At 37.8% G+C, this 20,235-nt stretch overlaps 1 protein-coding gene across 12 annotated transcripts in view; it reads left to right on the forward strand.

Annotated features, from left to right (window-relative positions):
- Window positions 1-20,235, forward strand: part of JMJD1C (jumonji domain containing 1C) — a 364,460-nt gene that overhangs the window by 300,280 nt on the left and 43,945 nt on the right. For 5 of the 12 annotated variants that reach the window (XM_077946708.1, XM_077946709.1, XM_028826597.2 and 2 more), the window contains 5 exons: window positions 10,130-10,235; window positions 13,109-13,233; window positions 14,766-14,909; window positions 15,007-15,199; window positions 15,309-16,987. In XM_077946708.1, coding sequence (XP_077802834.1) covers window positions 10,229-10,235; window positions 13,109-13,233; window positions 14,766-14,909; window positions 15,007-15,199; window positions 15,309-16,987 — 2,148 coding nt within the window. In that variant the 5' untranslated portion in view covers window positions 10,130-10,228. Of the gene's footprint in view, window positions 1-10,129; window positions 10,236-12,637; window positions 12,758-13,108; window positions 13,234-14,765; window positions 14,914-15,006; window positions 15,200-15,308; window positions 16,988-20,235 lie in introns of those variants that run through there. The other 7 variants (XM_077946710.1, XM_077946712.1, XM_028826598.2 and 4 more) reach the window with 3 other exon arrangements.

Here is a 20,235-nt window from a genome sequence, read left to right on the forward strand (position 1 = left end):
ATAACTACCATTGTGAATGCAACTTAAAGCTCTTAAAGCTCCAATTGTATTTACAGTTATCATTTTATGAAATGGACAAAACATTTAGCTCTTAGATCCTGTAATGTTTGTGGAGCCTTCTGCATATTATATAAGTTAATATGGTTCTTAAATTCTTATGATTAAATGTTGATGCTGTGAAAACGAATGGTATTCAAAACGGGTAAAAAGTGCAGAGTAAAGAAGTGGTAGTATTTTTTTGAAACAGAGTCTTTGCTCTGTTGCCCAGGCTGGAGTGCAGTGGCTCAATCTCAGCTCACTGCAACCTCCGCCTCCCAGGTCCAACCGATTCTCCTGCCTCAGCCTCCCAAATAGCTGGGATTACAGGCATGTACCACCATGCCCGACTAATTCTTGTGTTTTTAATAGAGACAGGGTTCACCATGTTGGCCAGGCTGGTCTTGAACTCCTGACCTCAGGTGATCCACCTGCTTCAGCCTCCCATGCCTGGGATTATAGGCATGAGCCACTGTGCCTGGCTTATTTTCATTTTATGTGTAGACAAAATTAATGATTTGCCCATGGACATGCTGGACATTGTCTTTAAGGTTCACTTCAAGTTACCAATTCCACTTAGGCCTCAATAGCTGATGAATATGCTTACCAGCATGTTAATTTTTAGGAAAAAAACTAAATCTATTTCGGATTTTTAAAAACAACCTTTTACTGAAATTGCTTTCTTTTGATCAGTGTGGGATCAAAATCATTCATCACTTTGTTTTGTTTCTAAATAAAGAAAAAACTCTAATGCAAAGAATATTATTTGAAAGCAAAAATGTAATAATTGTAACATTAAAATGTTGGTGTTTGCTGTTTTCCCCTGGAACAACAATCCTTTTTTAGCCAAAAAAAAAATAAACATGATTCTGATTTTCTGAATGTCACTTCCATTTCTAGACTATTTCCAGTTATAATAAATGAAAATAGAGTTTTATTGTATTTACTACTTTCATCACTTCTATTCAGAAACTAAATTTATCTCATGTAGTTTCAGAATGTAAATAATTTAGAAAGACTAAGCATATTGTATATTATCTTCTTGATTATATAAATGAGAAAAGAATTACATGGATAATATAAATTGTTGTCCTATTTCCTCCTACCATCTCAATTTTTTTTTTTTCTTAAACTGCTCCTTGTAGAGCAGGGCTACCCTTAGGCGGTGTGCCCAGAGTAGCCCCATCCTAATCTTTATGTTTAATAACGTTTTGGAAAGATAGACATTTTATTGCTTTAGTTTAAATGATAGTCTGGATTCTAGACATCCGAATTAACCACAACTAATCAAAATGATGGAATTTTGTATACAGAGACTTCATTACCCCTGCTTTTAATTATGTGAAAGCTTTTAATATGTTTCTTTTAAAAAAAAAAGTATATTTATACCCACACCCATCCCCACACACGCACACACCACTACATAGACAGCTTAAGAGATTAATCTTTCGTGTCCTTAATAAATCAGGTAAAGACTAATATCTCTTACTTTTCAATGCATATACTCATTTTTACTTTACTTGGGAGCCCAGAGAAGATGGTGATTCCAACCTCTGTATGTAATAGTCATTGACCTAAAGGAGGAAATCTTATCTTGCAAAGTAGATGATTTTTCTTAAATTATCTACATTAAAATCAAGTATACTGTTATATTTGGAAGGCTAAGCATTATCCAGAATACATCAGGGAAACTCATTTACTTGTGAAAGTTTAAATAATATATTTACCTTAAGATATTTTTCTCTTTACTGGTGAAAAGGATTTGGTATTGATTTAATTTCCTGTGCTCATGATTGTATATAATTCAAGCATTTGTGGAAATAAGAGTTTGCAGTCAATTAGACCAAATTGCATTAGTATATTTAAAATTGTATTTGATACATGATGTAGAAGTTTTTAATCTTGCTTCATACTGGTGGTTTTGTTTTGTTGTTTTTAATCAGGAAAAGGCAAACTACAAGCTAAATCCAGCCTGCCTCTTGTTTTTGTCTTTTCCTTTTTTACTTTTTTAGAGACAGGATCTCTCTCTGTCACCCAGGGTGGAATACAGTGACTATGGTGATCATACCTCATTGTAGCTTTGAACTTCTGGGCTCAAGGGATCCTCCCACCTCAGCCTCCTGAGTAGCTAGCATTAGAGGTACAAGCCAGTGTGTCCAGTTACTTTTACATTTTTAAACAGTTGAAAAAAACTCAAAAGAAGAATATGTCATGACAACTATTCTGTGAAATTCAAATTTCATAGAATGCTAATATAGAAACATTTATTGGAATATAGCCATGCTCATTCATTTATCTGTTTTTATGGTATTTTTTAGCTACTTTTCTGCTCTAACAGCAGGGTTGAGTAGTTGTGACAAATGGTATGGCCCACAAAGCCTAATATATTTACTTTCTGGCCATTTACAAAAAATGTTTGCTAGCCCTTATTATAAATCATGAAAATACATGGAAGCCTTCACTGGTACCTCATTTAGTTAACTGCATGTGGTATAGACAGCTGTGCTTTTTGAGCACCCCTGTAGCAACTTTCAAACTTCATAGACTTCCTGTCTCAGCAAATCCTTATTAACAAAATGGATTCTTTTATAAATTAAAAAGATGCGGTGTGGTAAAAATTAATGTCACTCTTGTGGGATTAACATTCATGTTTTAAAACTGTTGGCCAGCAATCTCAGGAATCTAAGAAGAAGCAACTATTTGTAGTTTTGCTAAACCATGAATTTATGACTGGTGAAACTGGTGTGGCAAAACATGTTCAATCACCTAATCTGATATTCAGGATATAAAATAATTGCTTTTATGGTAATTCTTATACTATCAAAGATGGTCTTTATGGAGAAATTTATGTAATGGAATGGAATTTTAAGAAAGCACACTGGATGTTACCACAAAGATCAAGGGTTTTATAGCAGAGGGGAAAATCATTCCATTAATAAGCCACATATCAGTATCAATTTGAAAGTGAGCATTCAGTCATTATCTATCCAAAATTGTCCAAAGGAGGAGAAACTGCTCCAGTTTTGTGATATTTCTTATATCTTAAAATGGAAGTGCTACTCTAGACATCAGTTGAGACTTTAGAGCAAATCTATTACATTATTAAGCCAATCTTCTCTGTCACTTAGAAATTAACCACCCTGGCCGGGCGCGGTGGCTCAAGCCTGTAATCCCAGCACTTTGGGAGGCCAAGACGGGCGGATCACGAGGTCAGGAGATCGAGACCATCCTGGCTAACACGGTGAAACCCCGTCTCTACTAAAAAAAATACAAAAAACTAGCCGGGCGAGGTGGCGGGCGCCTGTAGTCCCAGCTACTCGGGAGGCTGAGGCAGGAGAATGGCGTGAACCCAGGAGGCGGAGCTTGCAGTGAGCTGAGATCCGGCCACTGCACTCCAGCCTGGGCGACAGAGCGAGACTCCGTCTCAAAAAAAAAAAACCAAAAAAACAAAGAAATTAACCACCCTTTGTTGGCTTTTTGTCAGCAGTCAAATGAGACTATGTGTGACATAAAGAATATATTTCTTGAGCTGGCAAGGAGCATTCTGCCTTATTATCTTAGGAAACGAGTTATGTTTATTTTTAACACTTTCATAATACTGGTGTCATTAAACCTAACCAGGCATATCTGAATATTTTAGTGTTCTGAGCTTATATTTTATACTACCCAGATGGTTATTTTTTTCTTTCGAATTAAATAGAAAGTCCATAATCACTTAAAATTACGTTAGTACAGTAGTCTGTCAAAATACACATTCCAGCCTGATTTTAACCTTTTCTTTGAGAGTCTTACTCTGCCACCCAGTCTGGAGTGCAGTGGCACGATCTGAGCTCACTGCAACTTCTGCCTCCCAGGTTCAAGGGATTCTCCTGTCTCAGCCTTAGTAGAGTAGCTAGGATTACAGATGCGCGCCACTACACCCAAATACATTCTTTTGTATTTTTTAGTAAAGTTGAGGTTTGGTTTCACCATGTTGGTCAGACTGGTCTGGAACTTGTGACCTCAGGTGATCCACCCACCTCGGCTTCCCAGAGTGCTGGGATTGCAGGCATGAGCCACTGCACCCGACCTGATTTTAACTTTTTTTTTTTATTTTTTTGAAACAGGGTAGTGTTTTGTTGCCCAGGCTGAAGTGCAGAGGCACAATTATAGGTCACTGCTGTCTTGAATTCCTGGGCTCAAGTGATCCTCCCACCTCACCCTCCTGAGTAGTTGGGACTACAGGTGCACACCCCACCATGCCTGGCTGATATTTAAATTTTTTATAGCAATGGCATTTTGCCATGTTGCGCAGGCTGGTCTTGAGCTCCTGGACTCAAGGGATCCTCCCACCTAGGCTTCCTTGAAGTGCTGATATTATAAGTGTGAACCACCACACCTGGCCCCATTATTCCCTCCTGTACACGTGAAAAAATACCAGCATTTTGATCATCCAAATAGTCATTCAGCACAGTGTTAACCTAGAAAAAAACAGCATTTGGGTATTTTGTAGGTCATGACTAAGGTACATCACCAAAGTGATGTTTCTTCTGTTTTACACTTTCTGATTATAAGATTGCATGAGTTTGCCACCCTAAGTCTCCTCTCTTTGATAAGTATTTGACTATTTCTGTATATGGAATGTCACATAACCAGTGTTAGAAGTTTATAGAAAGGTATCTTCTACCCATTGTCTTTCAGTTCTTTGCTTTTGAGTCAGTCTCACTTTATAAGATAATGTTGCCTTTTACCCCTTACATATAAAGAAATGTGTCAAAATTTAAAAGGCAATGATAGTAAGCTTTCATTTCTTTTGATTGTGCTAATGAGAGAGAGTGTATGTTGCGGGGGGCTGGGGGTGGGGGCGGGGGGCGGGCAGGGGTGGAGAAGAACCTGAGCCCTGGAAGTCACAGAACTGGGTTCACATATCAGCTCTGTCACTTCCTGCTTGTAACCATGAGTCTCTCTGAACATACTATGTATTTCAGCTCACAAAGTTGTTAAAACAATTGATACTGTATGGAAAGCACCCAGCACAGTTTCTGCCATAGTAAATGCACCATTAGGTTAGTTTTTTGTTTGTTTGTTTTTTGAGATGGAGTCTCGCTCTTGTTGCCCAGGCTGGAGTGCAATGGCACCATCTCAGCTCACTGCATCCTCTGCCTCCCGGGTTCAAGTGATTCTCCAGCCTCCGGCCTCAGCCTCGCCAGTAGCTGGGATTCACAGGCGTGTGTTGCTACCCCTGGCTAATTTTTGTATTTTTAGTAGAGACAGGGTTTCACCATGTTGGCCAGGATGAACCCCTAATCTCAGGTGATCCACCTGCCTCGGCCTCCCAAAGTGCTAGGATTACAGGTGTGAGCTACCATGCCTGGTCTTATGTTAGCTGTTTTTCTGTATCAGTACATTAAGGTGTCTAATGTTCAATTAGAGTTCATGTCTGTCTTTGCAAAAGGGGGAACAACACACAAGTGAATGGTGTACTCCCAAACCTCATTTAAGATGTTTTTTGAACTTTTTCTGTGTTCTGTGTATGTTTCTAATAAAGCAGATCTTAGTGAACTGATTTTTTTTCCATTTGTCATTTGCTGGAGGTTATAACTAGTAGCTCAAATAGGATACAGTTTATGCAGGAGGAGAAGTTCACAGAGGGTCCTGTCTCTTAGTGAGGTGACTTGTATTTGAAAAATTAATAGGTATTAGTTATTCAAGATAAAAACTATATATAGGTAACTACTTATAGTTACTGTCTTTAAAGTGTGAAATGTGAAGACTGCCATTAAGCGGATTTTTTTTTTTTTTTTTTTTTTTTTGAGACAGAATCTCACTCTGTTGCTAGGCTAGAGTGCAGTGGTACGATCTCGGCTCACTGCAACCTCTGCCTCTTGGGTTCAAGCGAGTCTCCTGCCTCAGCCTCCCTAGTAGCTGGGATTACAGGCACCCGCCACCACACCCAGCTAATTTTTGTATTTTTAGTAGAGATGGGGTTTCACCATGTTGGCCAGGATGGTCTCGATCTCCTGACCTCGTGATCCACCCGCCTCGGCCTCCCAAAGTGCTGGGATTATAGGCTTGAGCCACCGCGCCCGGCCCATTAAGTGGATTTTTAATCTCACACAAGCTCAAGGCACAGCTGAAGACCTTTTAAATTCTGTGAAAGATAGTGGGTATTTATAGCTAGTTTGTAATTCCAGACCCTTAATTTATCTTATCTGTAAGTCAGCCTTGTTGACTGTATCTAACATTTAGCACGTGTACAAAATTATTCAAGTCAGTAAATATATTTTAAAAAAAACTAATTGACTTTGTTACAAGATTTGCTCATTTAACCTTTAACAATCCTCTTTAAAATAGGAATGGTGATGTAACAGAAATTCCTGTAACTTACAGAGTACTATATGTAGATGAGGGGGAGCAGTTCAGCAACAACAATGCCGTCATAAATCAGGCAGTGCATTGGGATACTTTAATTAACCAAGTAGTTCACATCATTCAGTACTCAAATGTCATAATTCAGAATTAGATGTTTTAAGAAAGCTAATTTTTTGGCCGGGCGCGGTGGCTCAAGCCTGTAATCCCAGCACTTTGGGAGGCCGAGACGGGCGGATCACGAGGTCAGGAGATCGAAACCATCCTGGCTAACACGGTGAAACCCCATCTCTATTAAGAAATACAAAAAACTAGCCGGGCGAGGTGGCGGGCGCCTGTAGTCCCAGCTACTCGGGAGGCTGAGGCTGGAGAATGGCGTGAACCCGGGAGGCGGAGCTTGCAGTGAGCTGAGATCCGGCCACTGCACTCCAGCCTGGGCGACAGAGCGAGACTCCGTCTCAAAAAAAAAAAAAAAAAAGGAAAGCTAATTTTTGTACATAAGAAAAAATCTTATTAAAACATTTATTAAGATAGAAAAAGAAGGAAATATTAGTAACTCTCCTTTATAGATGAGGAGATTGAGAGACCAGAGTTTGAACTTACATAAAGTCGTATCAGTAGAGGGACTCAAATTAACAGTTTTTAATGGTATGCTATTTCCACTAGAAAATTAATGGTTTATTGTTGGAAAAATATTTGTATGTTGTTTAATGATCTTGGAAAGACAGCCCATTATTTTAACCTGTTGAAAAAAATATTTATAAGGCTGGGTGCGGAGGCTCATGCTTATAATCCCATTGGGAGGCCGAGGCAGGTGGATCAAGAGGTCAGGAGTTTGAGACCAGCCTGACCAACGTGGCAAAACCCCGTCTCTACTAAAAATATAAAACATTAGCCGGGCATGGTGGTGGGCACCTGTAATCCCAGGTACTCTAGGAGGCTGAGGCAGGAGAATCTCTTGAACCCAGGAAGCAGAGGTTGCAGTGAAGCAAGATTGCACCACTGCACTCCAGCCTGGGCGACAGAGTGAGACTCCGTCTCAAAACAAAACAAAAAATATTTATAAATAAATGTTGAAGAAATAGATTATATATCCTAGTAGGTATAACTTGTAAAATTTCAACATAGGCAGCTGGTTTTATAGCCCATTATTTTAACCTGTTGAATAAATAAGATATAAATAAATGAGTTATAAGTTGTAAAATTTCAACACAGGCAACTGATTATATAAACTGTACTTGTCTGCAAGGTGTTGGCAGTGCTTCTTTAAAAACAGTTTATAGCCAGGCGTGGTGGCTCACACCTGTAATTCCCGCACTTTGGGAGGCCAAGGTGGGCAGATCACTTGAGTCCAGGAGTTTGGACCACCCTGGTCAACATGATGAAACCCTGTCTCTACTAAAAATACACAATTTAGTTGTGTGTGGTGGCGTTCACCTGTAATCCCAGCTACACAGGAAGTTGAGACAGGAGAATCGCTTGAACTTGGGAGGCGAAGATTGCAGTGAGTCAAGATCATGCCCAGTACACTACGGGCTGGGTGAGAGTGAGACTGTCTCTGAAAATAAAACAGCACAGAAAAAACAGTTTATAATTCCCTATATTATGGAAGAGGTATATGGATGTTTATGTATGGAAGTTTTAAAGTGACAGAAATTTTAAAAGAACTTGCTGTCAGAGATATCTGAAATTAGTAATGGTTTTCCTTGTAAAATAGTTTTCTATGGGCCGGGTGTGGTGGCTCACGCCTATAATACCAATACTTTGGGAGGCCGAGGCAGGCAGATTACCTAAGGTCAGGAGTTCGAGACCAGCCTAACCAATATGATGAAACCCCGTCTCTACTAAAAATACAAAAATTAGCCAGGCATGGTGGCATGAGCCTGTAACCCTAGCTACTCGGGAGACTGAGACAGGAGAATCACTTGAACCTGGGAGGCGGAGGTTGCAGTGAGCTGGGACCATGCCATTGCACTCCAGCCTAGGCAACAAGAGCAAAATTCCATCTCAAAAAGAAAAAAAAAGTTTCCTGTGTTCTGTTTGTTATAGACTAGACTGTCAGCTGATGTGCATTAAGCAGGTTAGAGTCTGATAGGACTTTCTAAGTGTCCACTGTATTATTGAGGGGTTGCAGAGAAAAGAGATTGCTAGAAAGTTTCTTTGCAAAGTAAAGAAAGACATGTTAATGCCCATTTTTTTTTCCTTCCAAAATGACAGATTTTGCCTACTTATTTGTATGACATTTTTTCATTCTAGTATTTTCTTCTGCTATAAAGCAGTACTTCTATATATTTTCCAAGGAACATAGTTAATTAATTTGAAGGCCCTTACTTTGTCCTGTTGGCTTTCACTATGTTTAGGTACATATCAGATAGAATATTTACCACAATATTACTCTAAAAATACAGAGTAGTGCCTTAAAAGCAGTATGAGAAGGAAACATTATACCTGGATAGACTTTGAAGAGTGAAGTATGACCTACTTGATTAGGGGTCCTTTTTTATTTTTTACACTTCAGCCACCTTTTGGCTTTTCGAAGTTGCCAAATTGTTTTTTATTCATCAGATATAGTTCACTTAGTTTAGCTCTTTTCTATTCACTGGTTTCCATGATCTGCCTGTCCACGCCCCCCCCCTTTTTTTTTTTTTTTTTTGAGATGGAGTCTCGCTCTGGCACCCAGGCTAGAGTGCAGTGGAGTGATCTCGGCTCCACCTGCCGGGTTCACACCATTCTCCTGCCTCAGGCTCCCGAATATCTGGGACTACAGGCACCTGCCACCACACCCAGCTAATTTTTTTGTATTTTTGGCAGAGACAGGGTTTCACCGTGTTAGGATGGTCTCGATCTCCTGACCTCGTGATCCGCCCACCTCGGCCTCCCAAAGTTGCTGGGATTACAGGCGTGAGCCACTGCACCCGGCCCTTCCTGTCCACTTTTAAAATAGCTGCCATTTGACAGTGCTGGTCTGTTATTCTTCCCAGCTACTCTTCTCGTGTTACTGCAGCTGATCTCAAATGCAGGAGCAGCAGAGGTACTTTGAGAGAGAGAGAGAACAGAATGTCAGAGTCCAGCAAATTGTGGGAAATCGTGTGATTGTGTGATTCACATCTCCAATGAGAGAGAATCAGTTGTTTCTATGTCTAGATCCACCCTGTTATAAGAGTAATACCATCAATAATGTATTTTTGATTATCTGGATGCTTTGGCGCTAGTATCAAGAAATAAAAATTGTAGCAGTAAAATTACTGGTCAGATGACTGTGAGTAGAACTTAATTTGATGACATTTAAATTAGAACAGAATAAAAGTAGTTTCAAACTCTAGAGGTTAAGTATTATGGGAAGGTCAGTAAGTCATCTGTGTGAATATCAGCATTAAAATGTTCACCTCAGTTCTTCTGCCAACACCCTTAAATGACCTGATGTTATTTGATTTGTATATTGCTTCCAACAGTGAATCCCTTAAAAAGATGACGAATAAGGCTATACTTTAAAAGTTAGAAAACACATTAATTTCAGATTTTAACTTTAGGACATTGTTGTCAAGGGTCAAATCTTACCACAGATTAATTTCTTACGCTCTTTTGTTATACAGTTGCCAATGAACTATAACTCATGAATTTGTGTTTTTGGTACATTTAGATCAAAGGAATTTTCTTCAGTCCTTAGAACGTATAGGAGGGAAAGTCTGTAACATTAATGGTAGGAGAGCGTAACATGGACCTTTCTTTTAATCTATAATTCTAGGACGACATAGACAGCCTAAACCCAGTTCTCAGGGACAACCCGCAGCTTCACGAGGAAGTGAAAGTCTGGGTAAAGGAACAAAAGGTTCAGGAGATTTTTATGCAAGGTAACTATTTTGAAGTTATGCATTAAAGTTTTTTGGATCTAGGCAACTTATCATATTTGGTTTTGGTTATTCAATTGTGTGTAATATAAATAGAAGGCCCAGTCCAATATTTTGAGTTATATATATCCAGGAAAATAATAGCAGAGTCATAATAATTTTCATAGAAAGTTGATAATTTCACAAGTTTATTAACTTATTTGAGCTAAATGCCTATCATGAAATTACAGCCACACACAGGTGTTTTGTTGACAGAAAACTGCATATTATGGAATTCTTTAGGTGTGTCTTTCCTGGAGAAGGAAGCATTGTTTGCAGTAGAGGGTTGCCCACAGCCACCATTTATTTCCTTTGAAGAATATTCTTCGTATCTGGTAAAAGTGGCCTATTTCATCAGTGCACCTTTTTCAGAAATTTACTAATCTTTTGTTTCCTTTGTTTAGTATGTTAAAACATGTGACCTTCGAACCAGTGGGGTTTGATAATTTTTAGCAATGCCCATTTCTGTCAGTAAAATCATGTATTGTAAATACAGGCTTTTTGGAAATTGAATGGAAAGTGAGACAGTATGGCATGAACAGTTGTCGAATGTCTTTGCGAATGGAATTTTGTTGTTAAATTCCCATGTTTATCTCAACCGTCAACTTCCATGCCATTAAGCATCAAGAGAGAATCCCAAAGCTGTTTGCTGTATATGGGCATGTACAGTAGTGGATCATCTACATATTTAATTCTTCCTAGGTTAAATATTCTTTAAACTTTTCTATGGAGAATTTCAAACACATACAAAAATGGAATATTTCAGTGAATCACCTATCTCCCAGCCCCAATAACTATCAAATCTTGGCTGATCCTGTGTTGTCCATACCCCCTTCTATCAAATTTCAGACATCACCCTATTCTATCCTTTTTTGTTGTTGTTTTTTGTTTTTTTTTTTTTTTTGAGACGGAGTCTGGCTCTGCTGCCCAGGCTGGAGTGCAGTGGCCAGATCTCAGCTCACTGCAAGCTCGGCCTCCCGGGTTTATGCCATTCTCCTGCCTCAGCCTCTCGAGTAGCTGGGACTACAGATGCCCACCACCACGCCCGGCTAGTTTTTTGTATTTTTTAGTAGAGACAGGGTTTCACCGTGTTAGCCAGGATGGTCTTGATCTCCTGACCTCGTGATCCGCCCATCTCGGCCTCCCAAAGTGCTGGGATTACAGGCTTGAGCCACTGCGCCCGGCTCTATCCATTTTTTAAAACAAAACATGCTGAAACATTATTCTGAAAAAAGTAATAGTTTTTAAATTTTAAATAGTAGGTATTGCAAGTTTTCATTTGTCTTACAAATGTCAAATATTTTAACAGGTTTGATTTGTTTTTTTAAAATCAAGGGATTCCGAAAAGGTCCACACATGGTGATTGTTTGGTACATCCCCTTTGTTGCTCTTTTTGTTACCTTTCCTTGCAATTAATTTGTTGAAGAAACCAGGCAAATTGTATAAAAATAATATTTTGTTTCTGCATTGTATCCTTAGAGGAGAAAAGATTAAGGGGCAGTATAGTCCCTATTCATTGTATGCAGAATTGTGTGAGGCTGACTCTAACCTATGTTAAGTAGTGGGAACAAACCAGTGTAAACTGTTTGTTAATGGGAATTGAAAACTGATCATATTTGAAGTTACTCTATAAGCATGTCCTATATTATTTAGAAAAAGTAATACAAAGTCTTATTCTTCAATAGTTAGAAAAGACTGAAGTTTATATAATTGATATGGCTACTAAACTGTTTACGCATCACCTCCCTTAAATTATAGCCAGTCAACATCTTTACTTTTCTCTAGATGAATGTATTAAATTTACAGGTCATATGGAATACTTTCTACAGTTCATTGATTTATATATATATTTTTAAAGCTGGCAAAGGATTAATTGTTGAATCTGTTGTAACTGTAGAAGAAAGAACATCAGAAAAATAAATTCAGTCCCAGATCTTTGACTTAAAATTTTACCTAATCTGTCAACCTCTCATTTTCTTGATTTTTGTAAAAGGGCTAACAATACTTAAGAGAGAGAATTAAATAAGCACTTGAAAATTTTGAAAGCACTTTGTAAATTATTAAGGTACAGCAGTTTTTTCCCTTTCAGTTCTTTGTTAAAGTATTTGATACCATTTTAATACCTGTGAATTAAAGATCATTTTCATCTCAGTATCCTCTTCTGTAGAGTGACTTGTTTTATTAGACATATCTGAATATCTGTAGATAAATATCTTTAATATTTAATTTTTAAATTTTCTAATGGATATCTATACAAGAATATCCTTTGAAAAAGTGAGTTTAACACCAAAGTGTACCATATTTTGTTAAAAATTTTTAGTGCTGTATGTATAAATTCACTTAGCCAATCTCTTTTTTAAGACTTTTAGCAGCTTTTCCTGGCTGTTATAGCAAATCAAAATTTGTAGTTGTTTATGGTAAAGTTTTGGCAACTGGAAGACTCAAACAAACATCAAGTTGCAAGTTAACCTTCCTATTTCAACCATGTAAGTCAACTTCCGCAATCTTACTAAGTAGCTTTGTGACCTTACTACATTCTACAGTATTGTAACTTTGCATTTTGAACTGTTCTCTTATTAACTTGTGATCCTAGAAACCTTCCTTCTCTCTTATTTTATTTCTGTTGAATCAGGAAGTATGTAGGTCTAGTGCAGTGTATATAGTAACTTCAGAATGATTCATTTGAAAGGATATTTATTTACTTCTAAAACATTTTTTTGAAAACTGATAGTTGGATATATTACTGTTATACACTAGCTCATGTTTCTTCTAAAAGGCAGGTATTAAATGAAAATGTCTCCATTTAAGATATTTCTATTTCTTGTGTTTTTTTTAAGGTCCTTATTCCTTAAATGGATACAGAGTGAGAGTATATAGACAAGACTCTGCCACCCAGTGGTTTACTGGCATAATTACTCATCATGATCTCTTCACCCGCACCATGATCGTTATGAATGATCAGGTAAATAGTTTGACTGATATTTTTGTAGAGATTTTAAAAGTTCAGATCGTCTGTGCCCCCCAAAATACATCAACAATTTGATACTAAATAATTTTTTTCTCTATGGTTTTTGTCCTGTAATTCTAGTAAGTTTAAGTGTATCTGATATTTCATAGAGGTCATTTCAGGTCATAGGGAGACAGTGATGCTCAATTTATTTCAACACTGATAAAATCAGTTCCTAAAATAGAGGCATTAAACTCTTTTAATTGATTAGTCTTTTCAAAATCCTTAGATCAGCTAAAATTTTCTTTCTCAGAGTTGCAGTTTTTCTGTCCCTCCAGTAATAAAAATGTTTCCCAAATCGTTTCTTTTTCATCAGTGAAAACTTAAACACAAACGCTACAGTTCTTCTCACATCAGATGTCAGTGTTGGTATGCTCAATTAAGTTTTATGGTGAATCTTAAGGATTATAGGTTTCCTATGGAGTTTCTTTGTTTTGTTTTGTTTTGTTTTTGAGATGGAGTCTCGCTCTGTCACCCAGGCTAGAATGCAGTGGCATGATCTCAGCTCACTGTAAGCTCCGCCTCCTGGGTTCATGCCATTCTCCTGCCTCAGCCTCCTGAGTAGCTGGGACTACAGACACCCACCACCACACCCGGCTAATTTTTTTGTATTTTTAGTAGAGACGAGATTTCACCATATTAACCAGGATGGTCTGGATCTCCTGACCTCATGATCCGCCCACCTCGGCCTCCCGAAGTGCTGGGATTACAGGCGTGAGCCACCGAGCCCGAATCCTATGGAGTCTTAAGTACCGGTCTGAAAGTCTTGAGATTTCAGTTTTTTTTTTAATACAAAAAATATTCATTTTTAAAGCTGTTGTTTATGTAGAAAAAAATATTTATACCTTCCTGCCTGATTGGATTGTGGAGATTATCTGATAGAGCTCTTTTATACACAATTCAAAGTGAATACTTTGGTTAAAATGTAGATAAAATGCTAAATAAATGTTATTCTTTCATTGCGTTTGATTTTTTTCCCTAAAACAGTGACAAACTTTTACCTCTTAAAGTAGAAAACTGCCTTGAATTGTTAAAATAGTTTTAACCGCATTTTAAAAATTATTCATTTGCACAATTTTTATCTTTTTCTTCTCCCTAGAGTCTACCTCTGAGTTTTATTTTACAACTGCTTTTTGAAAATTACTTTCTGTTTTTAAAATACATTTCATATCTTGGCATCTGTGCTTTTGTTTTGTAGTATCATTGTTGGCATCTGTATTCTTGATTAATACCCTTGTTTTTCAAGATGTACTTGCAGTAAATATATTTGCTTTTTAATTATTGGTTAGCAGTTGAAATGGTAAGTTTCAGAATGTTAAAAAGGTAATTTTGTCTTAAGTGAATAAAGTAAATTATTGTAACAGAATCTTATAAATTAGGGATCCCAAGCTGATTTCTAAACATTTCTACCAAGTAAAGAAATTATACCAAATATTTGATTAGCTCATTCTATTTAATTTTTGTTTTTGTTTTGTATCATGGATTAGGTACTAGAACCACAGAATGTCGATCCTTCTATGGTTCAAATGACCTTTCTAGATGATGTTGTTCACTCTTTGTTAAAAGGTGAAAATATTGGCATTACATCACGACGCAGGTCTCGTGCCAATCACAACGTCAACACTGTTCACGTATGTATGTTATTAGGGATGGATTTCTGTAAAATATTTTTCCTTAGGCTAGTAGAAACCAGGCAGTAAACAATTACTGTTAATTGGTTGTTTTTAGAGCCATTATACACGTGCTCAAGCAAATAGTCCCAGACCAGCAATGAACTCCCAAGCTGCTGTACCAAAACAGAATATGCACCAGCAACAGCAACAAAGAAGTATCCGTCCAAATAAGAGGAAGGGCTCAGATAGCAGTATACCAGATGAAGAGAAGATGAAGGAGGAAAAATATGATTATATATCACGAGGCGGTAGGACCCACTTTTTTTTTTTTAAGGGAATGAAAACAAAACAAAAATACATTTTAAAATATGCTTATTTAATGTGAAAAATAAGATTGTTCTTTCTTTAATCCTACAGAAAACCCTAAAGGTAAAAACAAACACTTGATGAATAAAAGAAGGAAACCTGAGGAGGATGAAAAGAAACTAAATATGAAAAGACTTCGAACTGACAATGTTTCAGACTTTTCTGAGAGCAGCGACTCAGAAAATTCAAATAAGAGAATAATAGATAATTCATCAGAACAGAAGTCAGAGAATGAATTGAAAAATAAAAATACTTCAAAAATAAATGGAGAAGAAGGAAAACCCCATAATAATGAGAAGGCAGGAGAAGAGACCCTAAAAGACAGCCAGCCTCCCTGGGATCAAATACAGGAAGATAAAAAACATGAAGAAGCAGAGAAGCGGAAGTCTGTTGACACTCAGCTTCAAGAAGATATGATTATCCATTCATCAGAACAATCCACAGTTTCTGATCATAATTCTAATGATTTACTTCCTCAGGAATGCAGTATGGAAAAAACACATACCATGGAATTACTACCAAAGGAGAAGTTTGTATCCAGACCACCCACACCAAAATGTGTTATTGATATTACAAATGACACTAATTTAGAAAAGGTGGCTCAGGAAAACTCAAGTACCTTTGGCCTTCAGACACTTCAGAAAATGGATCCTAATGTTAGTGATTCAAAACACTCTATTGCAAATGCAAAATTCTTGGAAACAGCAAAACAAGATTCTGACCAGAGCTGGGTCAGTGATGTAGTTAAAGTGGATCTTACCCAATCAAGTGTTACAAATGCTTCTTCAGGAAATGATCACTTGAACATGGAAAAAGAGAAGTATGTCTCTTACATTTCTCCTTTAAGTGCAGTTTCTGTCATGGAAGATAAGCTGCATAAGCGAAGTCCACCTCCAGAGACTATAAAATCTAAACTTAATACTTCAGTAGATACTCACAAGATAAAATCCAGTCCGTCACCTGAAGTTGTTAAACCCAAAATAACTCATTCTCCTGATTCTGTAAAGTCTAAGGCCACTTATGTGAACAGCCAAGCTACTGGTGAAAGAAGACTGGCAAATAAGATAGAACATGAGCTGTCAAGATGCAGTTTTCATCCAATTCCTACTCGAAGCAGTACATTAGAAAATACAAAGAGTCCTCTTATCATTGATAAAAATGAGCATTTTACAGTTTACAGAGATCCTGCACTTATTGGGTCAGAAACAGGAGCTAATCATATTTCACCTTTCCTAAGCCAGCATCCTTTTCCTCTTCACTCCTCATCTCATAGAACCTGTTTAAATCCAGGTACCCATCATCCTGCCTTAACTCCTGCACCCCATTTACTAGCCGGATCATCTAGTCAAACTCCATTACCTACCATTAACACTCATCCTCTGACTAGTGGTCCACACCATGCTGTTCATCACCCTCATTTACTTCCCACTGTGTTACCTGGAGTGCCTACTGCCTCCTTACTTGGTGGCCACCCACGACTAGAGAGTGCTCATGCCAGCAGCTTGAGCCACTTAGCACTAGCACACCAGCAACAACAACAGTTGTTACAGCACCAGTCACCTCATCTTCTTGGACAAGCCCATCCTTCTGCTTCATATAATCAGCTTGGACTTTATCCAATTATTTGGCAGTATCCAAATGGAACACATGCATACTCAGGACTCGGTTTGCCTTCTTCTAAGTGGATTCACCCAGAAAATGCAGTTAATGCTGAAGCTTCATTAAGGAGGGTAAGTTACACTGTAGTTTGCCACATATCAATATAAATGAACATGTACAGGGGCTTTTTCAATATTCCATCTATTTTTTAGGTCATTTCCTATTATAAAATATGTTAGAACTTTTCGGTTGTTTTTCCATACGCTTAGTAACCTCAAGAGTGGGAGCTGAAACCTCAGAAAAGCCTGTTTATAAAAAGAGTTAGTTTAAGGAAGTAAAACTTTATAGATTGTAATATTTATTATACATATAAATTTTGGGTATATTTTCTTTTTTTTTTTTTTTTTTTTTTGAGATGGAGTCTCACTCTGTCACTTGGGCTAGAATGCAGTGACATGATCTCGGGTCACTGCAACCTCTGCCTCCTGGGTTCAAGCGATTCTTCTGCCTCAGCCTCCTGAGTGAGTAGCTGGGATTACAGGTAGCTGCCACCATGCCTGGCAAATTTTTGTATTTTTAGTAGAGACGGGGTGTTACCATGTTGGGCAGACTGGTCTTGAACTCCTGACCTTGTGATCCACCTGTCTCGGCCTCCCAGAGTGCTAGGATTACAGGCATGAGCCACTGCGCCTAGCTGATTTTTGGTATAAAAATTATACCAAATTATGCATAATTATAATTATACAATAATTATGTGATAATTATATAATACAAATTATACAGAATTGTTTTGCCCAGCCAAATTCCCAGAAATGAAATTTCTAAGATTTATATGAAATTGTAAGGCTTTTGATAAATATTATCAAATTATTCTTAAAAACAAATTATTATATTCTCCAGATGTGTATTTGTATATTAATGGTATAGTACGATGTTTGACTATTTAACCCCCTTGTTCCCTTAAGGGTGTTCAAGGTTGCAGATTCCCAGTATTTGAGGGTAAAGCTGCAGCTGAGATTTTGTCTGCCTAACACAGTATTGCTGAAGGTGGTGGTATAAGGCTCTTGTTCATTCATGAGCTATGTGGTTTCTATAGCAAATTCATTTTTACACTAAAAAATGGTTGTTGAGAGCAATACTTGCCCCGGTATAAAAAATGGAAAAATTGATATCACTTTTAAACTCCCAGGAGACAGTCTTGTCCTTTGTACATCCTAGGATGCTCATCAAGTATCCTCCAGAATCTCTTTTTAACACCTTGTTTGTTTTCGTGGTTAAAAAACACACACGTACATAACATTAAATGTGCCATCTTAAACATTTTTAAATATACAGTTCAGTAGTGTTAAGTATGTTCACATTGTTGTGCAGCAGGTCTCTAGAACTTTTTCATCTTGTAAAACTGAAACTATAACCATTAAACACTAATTCCCCTTCCCCGCCAGCCCTTGGCAACCGCCTTTCTTCTGTTTCTGTGGTTTTCATGACTTTAGATACTTTCTGTGAGTAGAATCATAGAATATTTATCCTTTTGTTACTGGCTTATTTAGTTTACTACAATATTCTTGAGGTTCATCCATGTTGCAACATGTGACAGGATTTTCTTCTTATTTGAGGCTGTATAATATTCCACTGTATGTATGTGCCCTATTTTCTTTCTCCATTCATCTGTGTGTGGACACTTGCATTGCTTTCACCTCTTGGCCATGGTGAATAATGCTACAGTGAACATGGGTGTTTTTTTTGTTTGTTTTTTTGTGGGGTTTTTTTTGAGACGGGGTCTTGCTCTTGTCACCCAAGCTCTAGAGTACAGTGGCGCGATCTCGGCTCACTGCAACCTCTGCCTCACATGGGTGTTTTTAACACCTTAATGTCATCTTTTTTGACAGCTTTCTAAAGTAAAGTGAGATCACAGTTGGGGGTGGTGATTTAGAAGGCAATTTTAGTGACTTTCTCTTTTACTCAGGGATAATATTTATTACATATAACATTAGTGATGCCAATAGATAAAAGCATGCTGTTCGTCATGCCAAAAGTTTGTGAAAGGACAGATTATGTTTTGGGTAGACAGTGGCCACGAGTCTTCTTATCATTCCCAGGTTGTGATGGATACACTTTTTTTTTTTTTTTTTTTTTTTTTTAGATGGAGTCTCACTCTGTTGCGAGGCTGGAGTACAGTGATGCAATCTCAGCTCACTGCAGCCTCCGCCTCCTGGGTTCAAGTGATTCTCCTGCCTCAGCCTCCCAAGTAGCTGGGACTACAGGTTTGCAACACCACACCTGGCTAATTTTTTGTATTTGTAGTAGAGACGAGGTTTCACCATGCTGGCCAGGCTGTTCTCAAACTCCTGACCTCAAGTGATCCGCCTGCCTCGGCCTCTCAAAGTGCTGGGATTACAGGCATGAGCCACCAAGCCCAACCATGTGATGGATTAACTTTGATGATAAGAGGCACCAAATGGTTGATGCTACATCTTGCATAAGGTCTACCAGTTTTGAAAGATGTTTCCTGTGGTTTATTCCTGTTGCAAACATGGACTCCTTTTGGCTCTACTTTCATATGACCTTTGGCATTTAATGAAGTCTCACCAGTGATCCCCACAGTTTATTCTGCACCAGCATCACCACATTTGAGGTTGACAAGATCTCAGTTCCAGAATTATGCTGCCATTGATCACAAGCTTCCCATTACCATTTTGGAGGGTGCTGTTGATCTTGCGGTAGATGGGAATCCTACTAGAACCTGTATGTTACATAGTCAAACTCAGTGAAGAATCACTACTCACTATATTATCCTCTTTACCAGAATAGAAAGCAGGCCTGGTGGTCCAAGTGCCCATATTATCCTCTTTACCAGAATAGAAAGCAGGCCTGGTGGTCCAAGTGCCCTACTGCACTCACATTATTAATTCAAGGTTTCTGTTTTTATTGTTGCACTCACATTTTTATTCTGACCCTTCATTCTCAGTCATTAACCTAGCGGCAGCTGCACAAAGATAAGCTAGCTAGAGGAACCCAGGGGAGCCAAGAGCTTGCTAAAGATTTGTGTCTTTTTCCTTAATATCCAAACTCTAGAAAACGGATTTAAGTAACTTAAAAATGGCTTGGAAAGGAGCAATACTCAGTATGTGTCACACATATATGGACTTAGACCATGACTGTCTAGCCTCCGTGTTTATAAGTACATAAAATATTTTACTAACTGGTCATAAATGTGTTAAACTAAGAACAAGTGTATCGGATTTTTATTTGTTGTATAAAATTACAGCATAAAGGAGTAAATTTGAATAGCATTTTGAGCAAAAAATAAAAATGTCTTATCCTCCACTGTTGACCAAAAGTGAAGAAACAATACAGGCATAAGACACTATTATTAAGA

This window comes from Macaca mulatta, chromosome 9 (genome assembly GCF_049350105.2).
Source record: "Macaca mulatta isolate MMU2019108-1 chromosome 9, T2T-MMU8v2.0, whole genome shotgun sequence".
NCBI lineage: Eukaryota > Metazoa > Chordata > Mammalia > Primates > Cercopithecidae > Macaca > Macaca mulatta.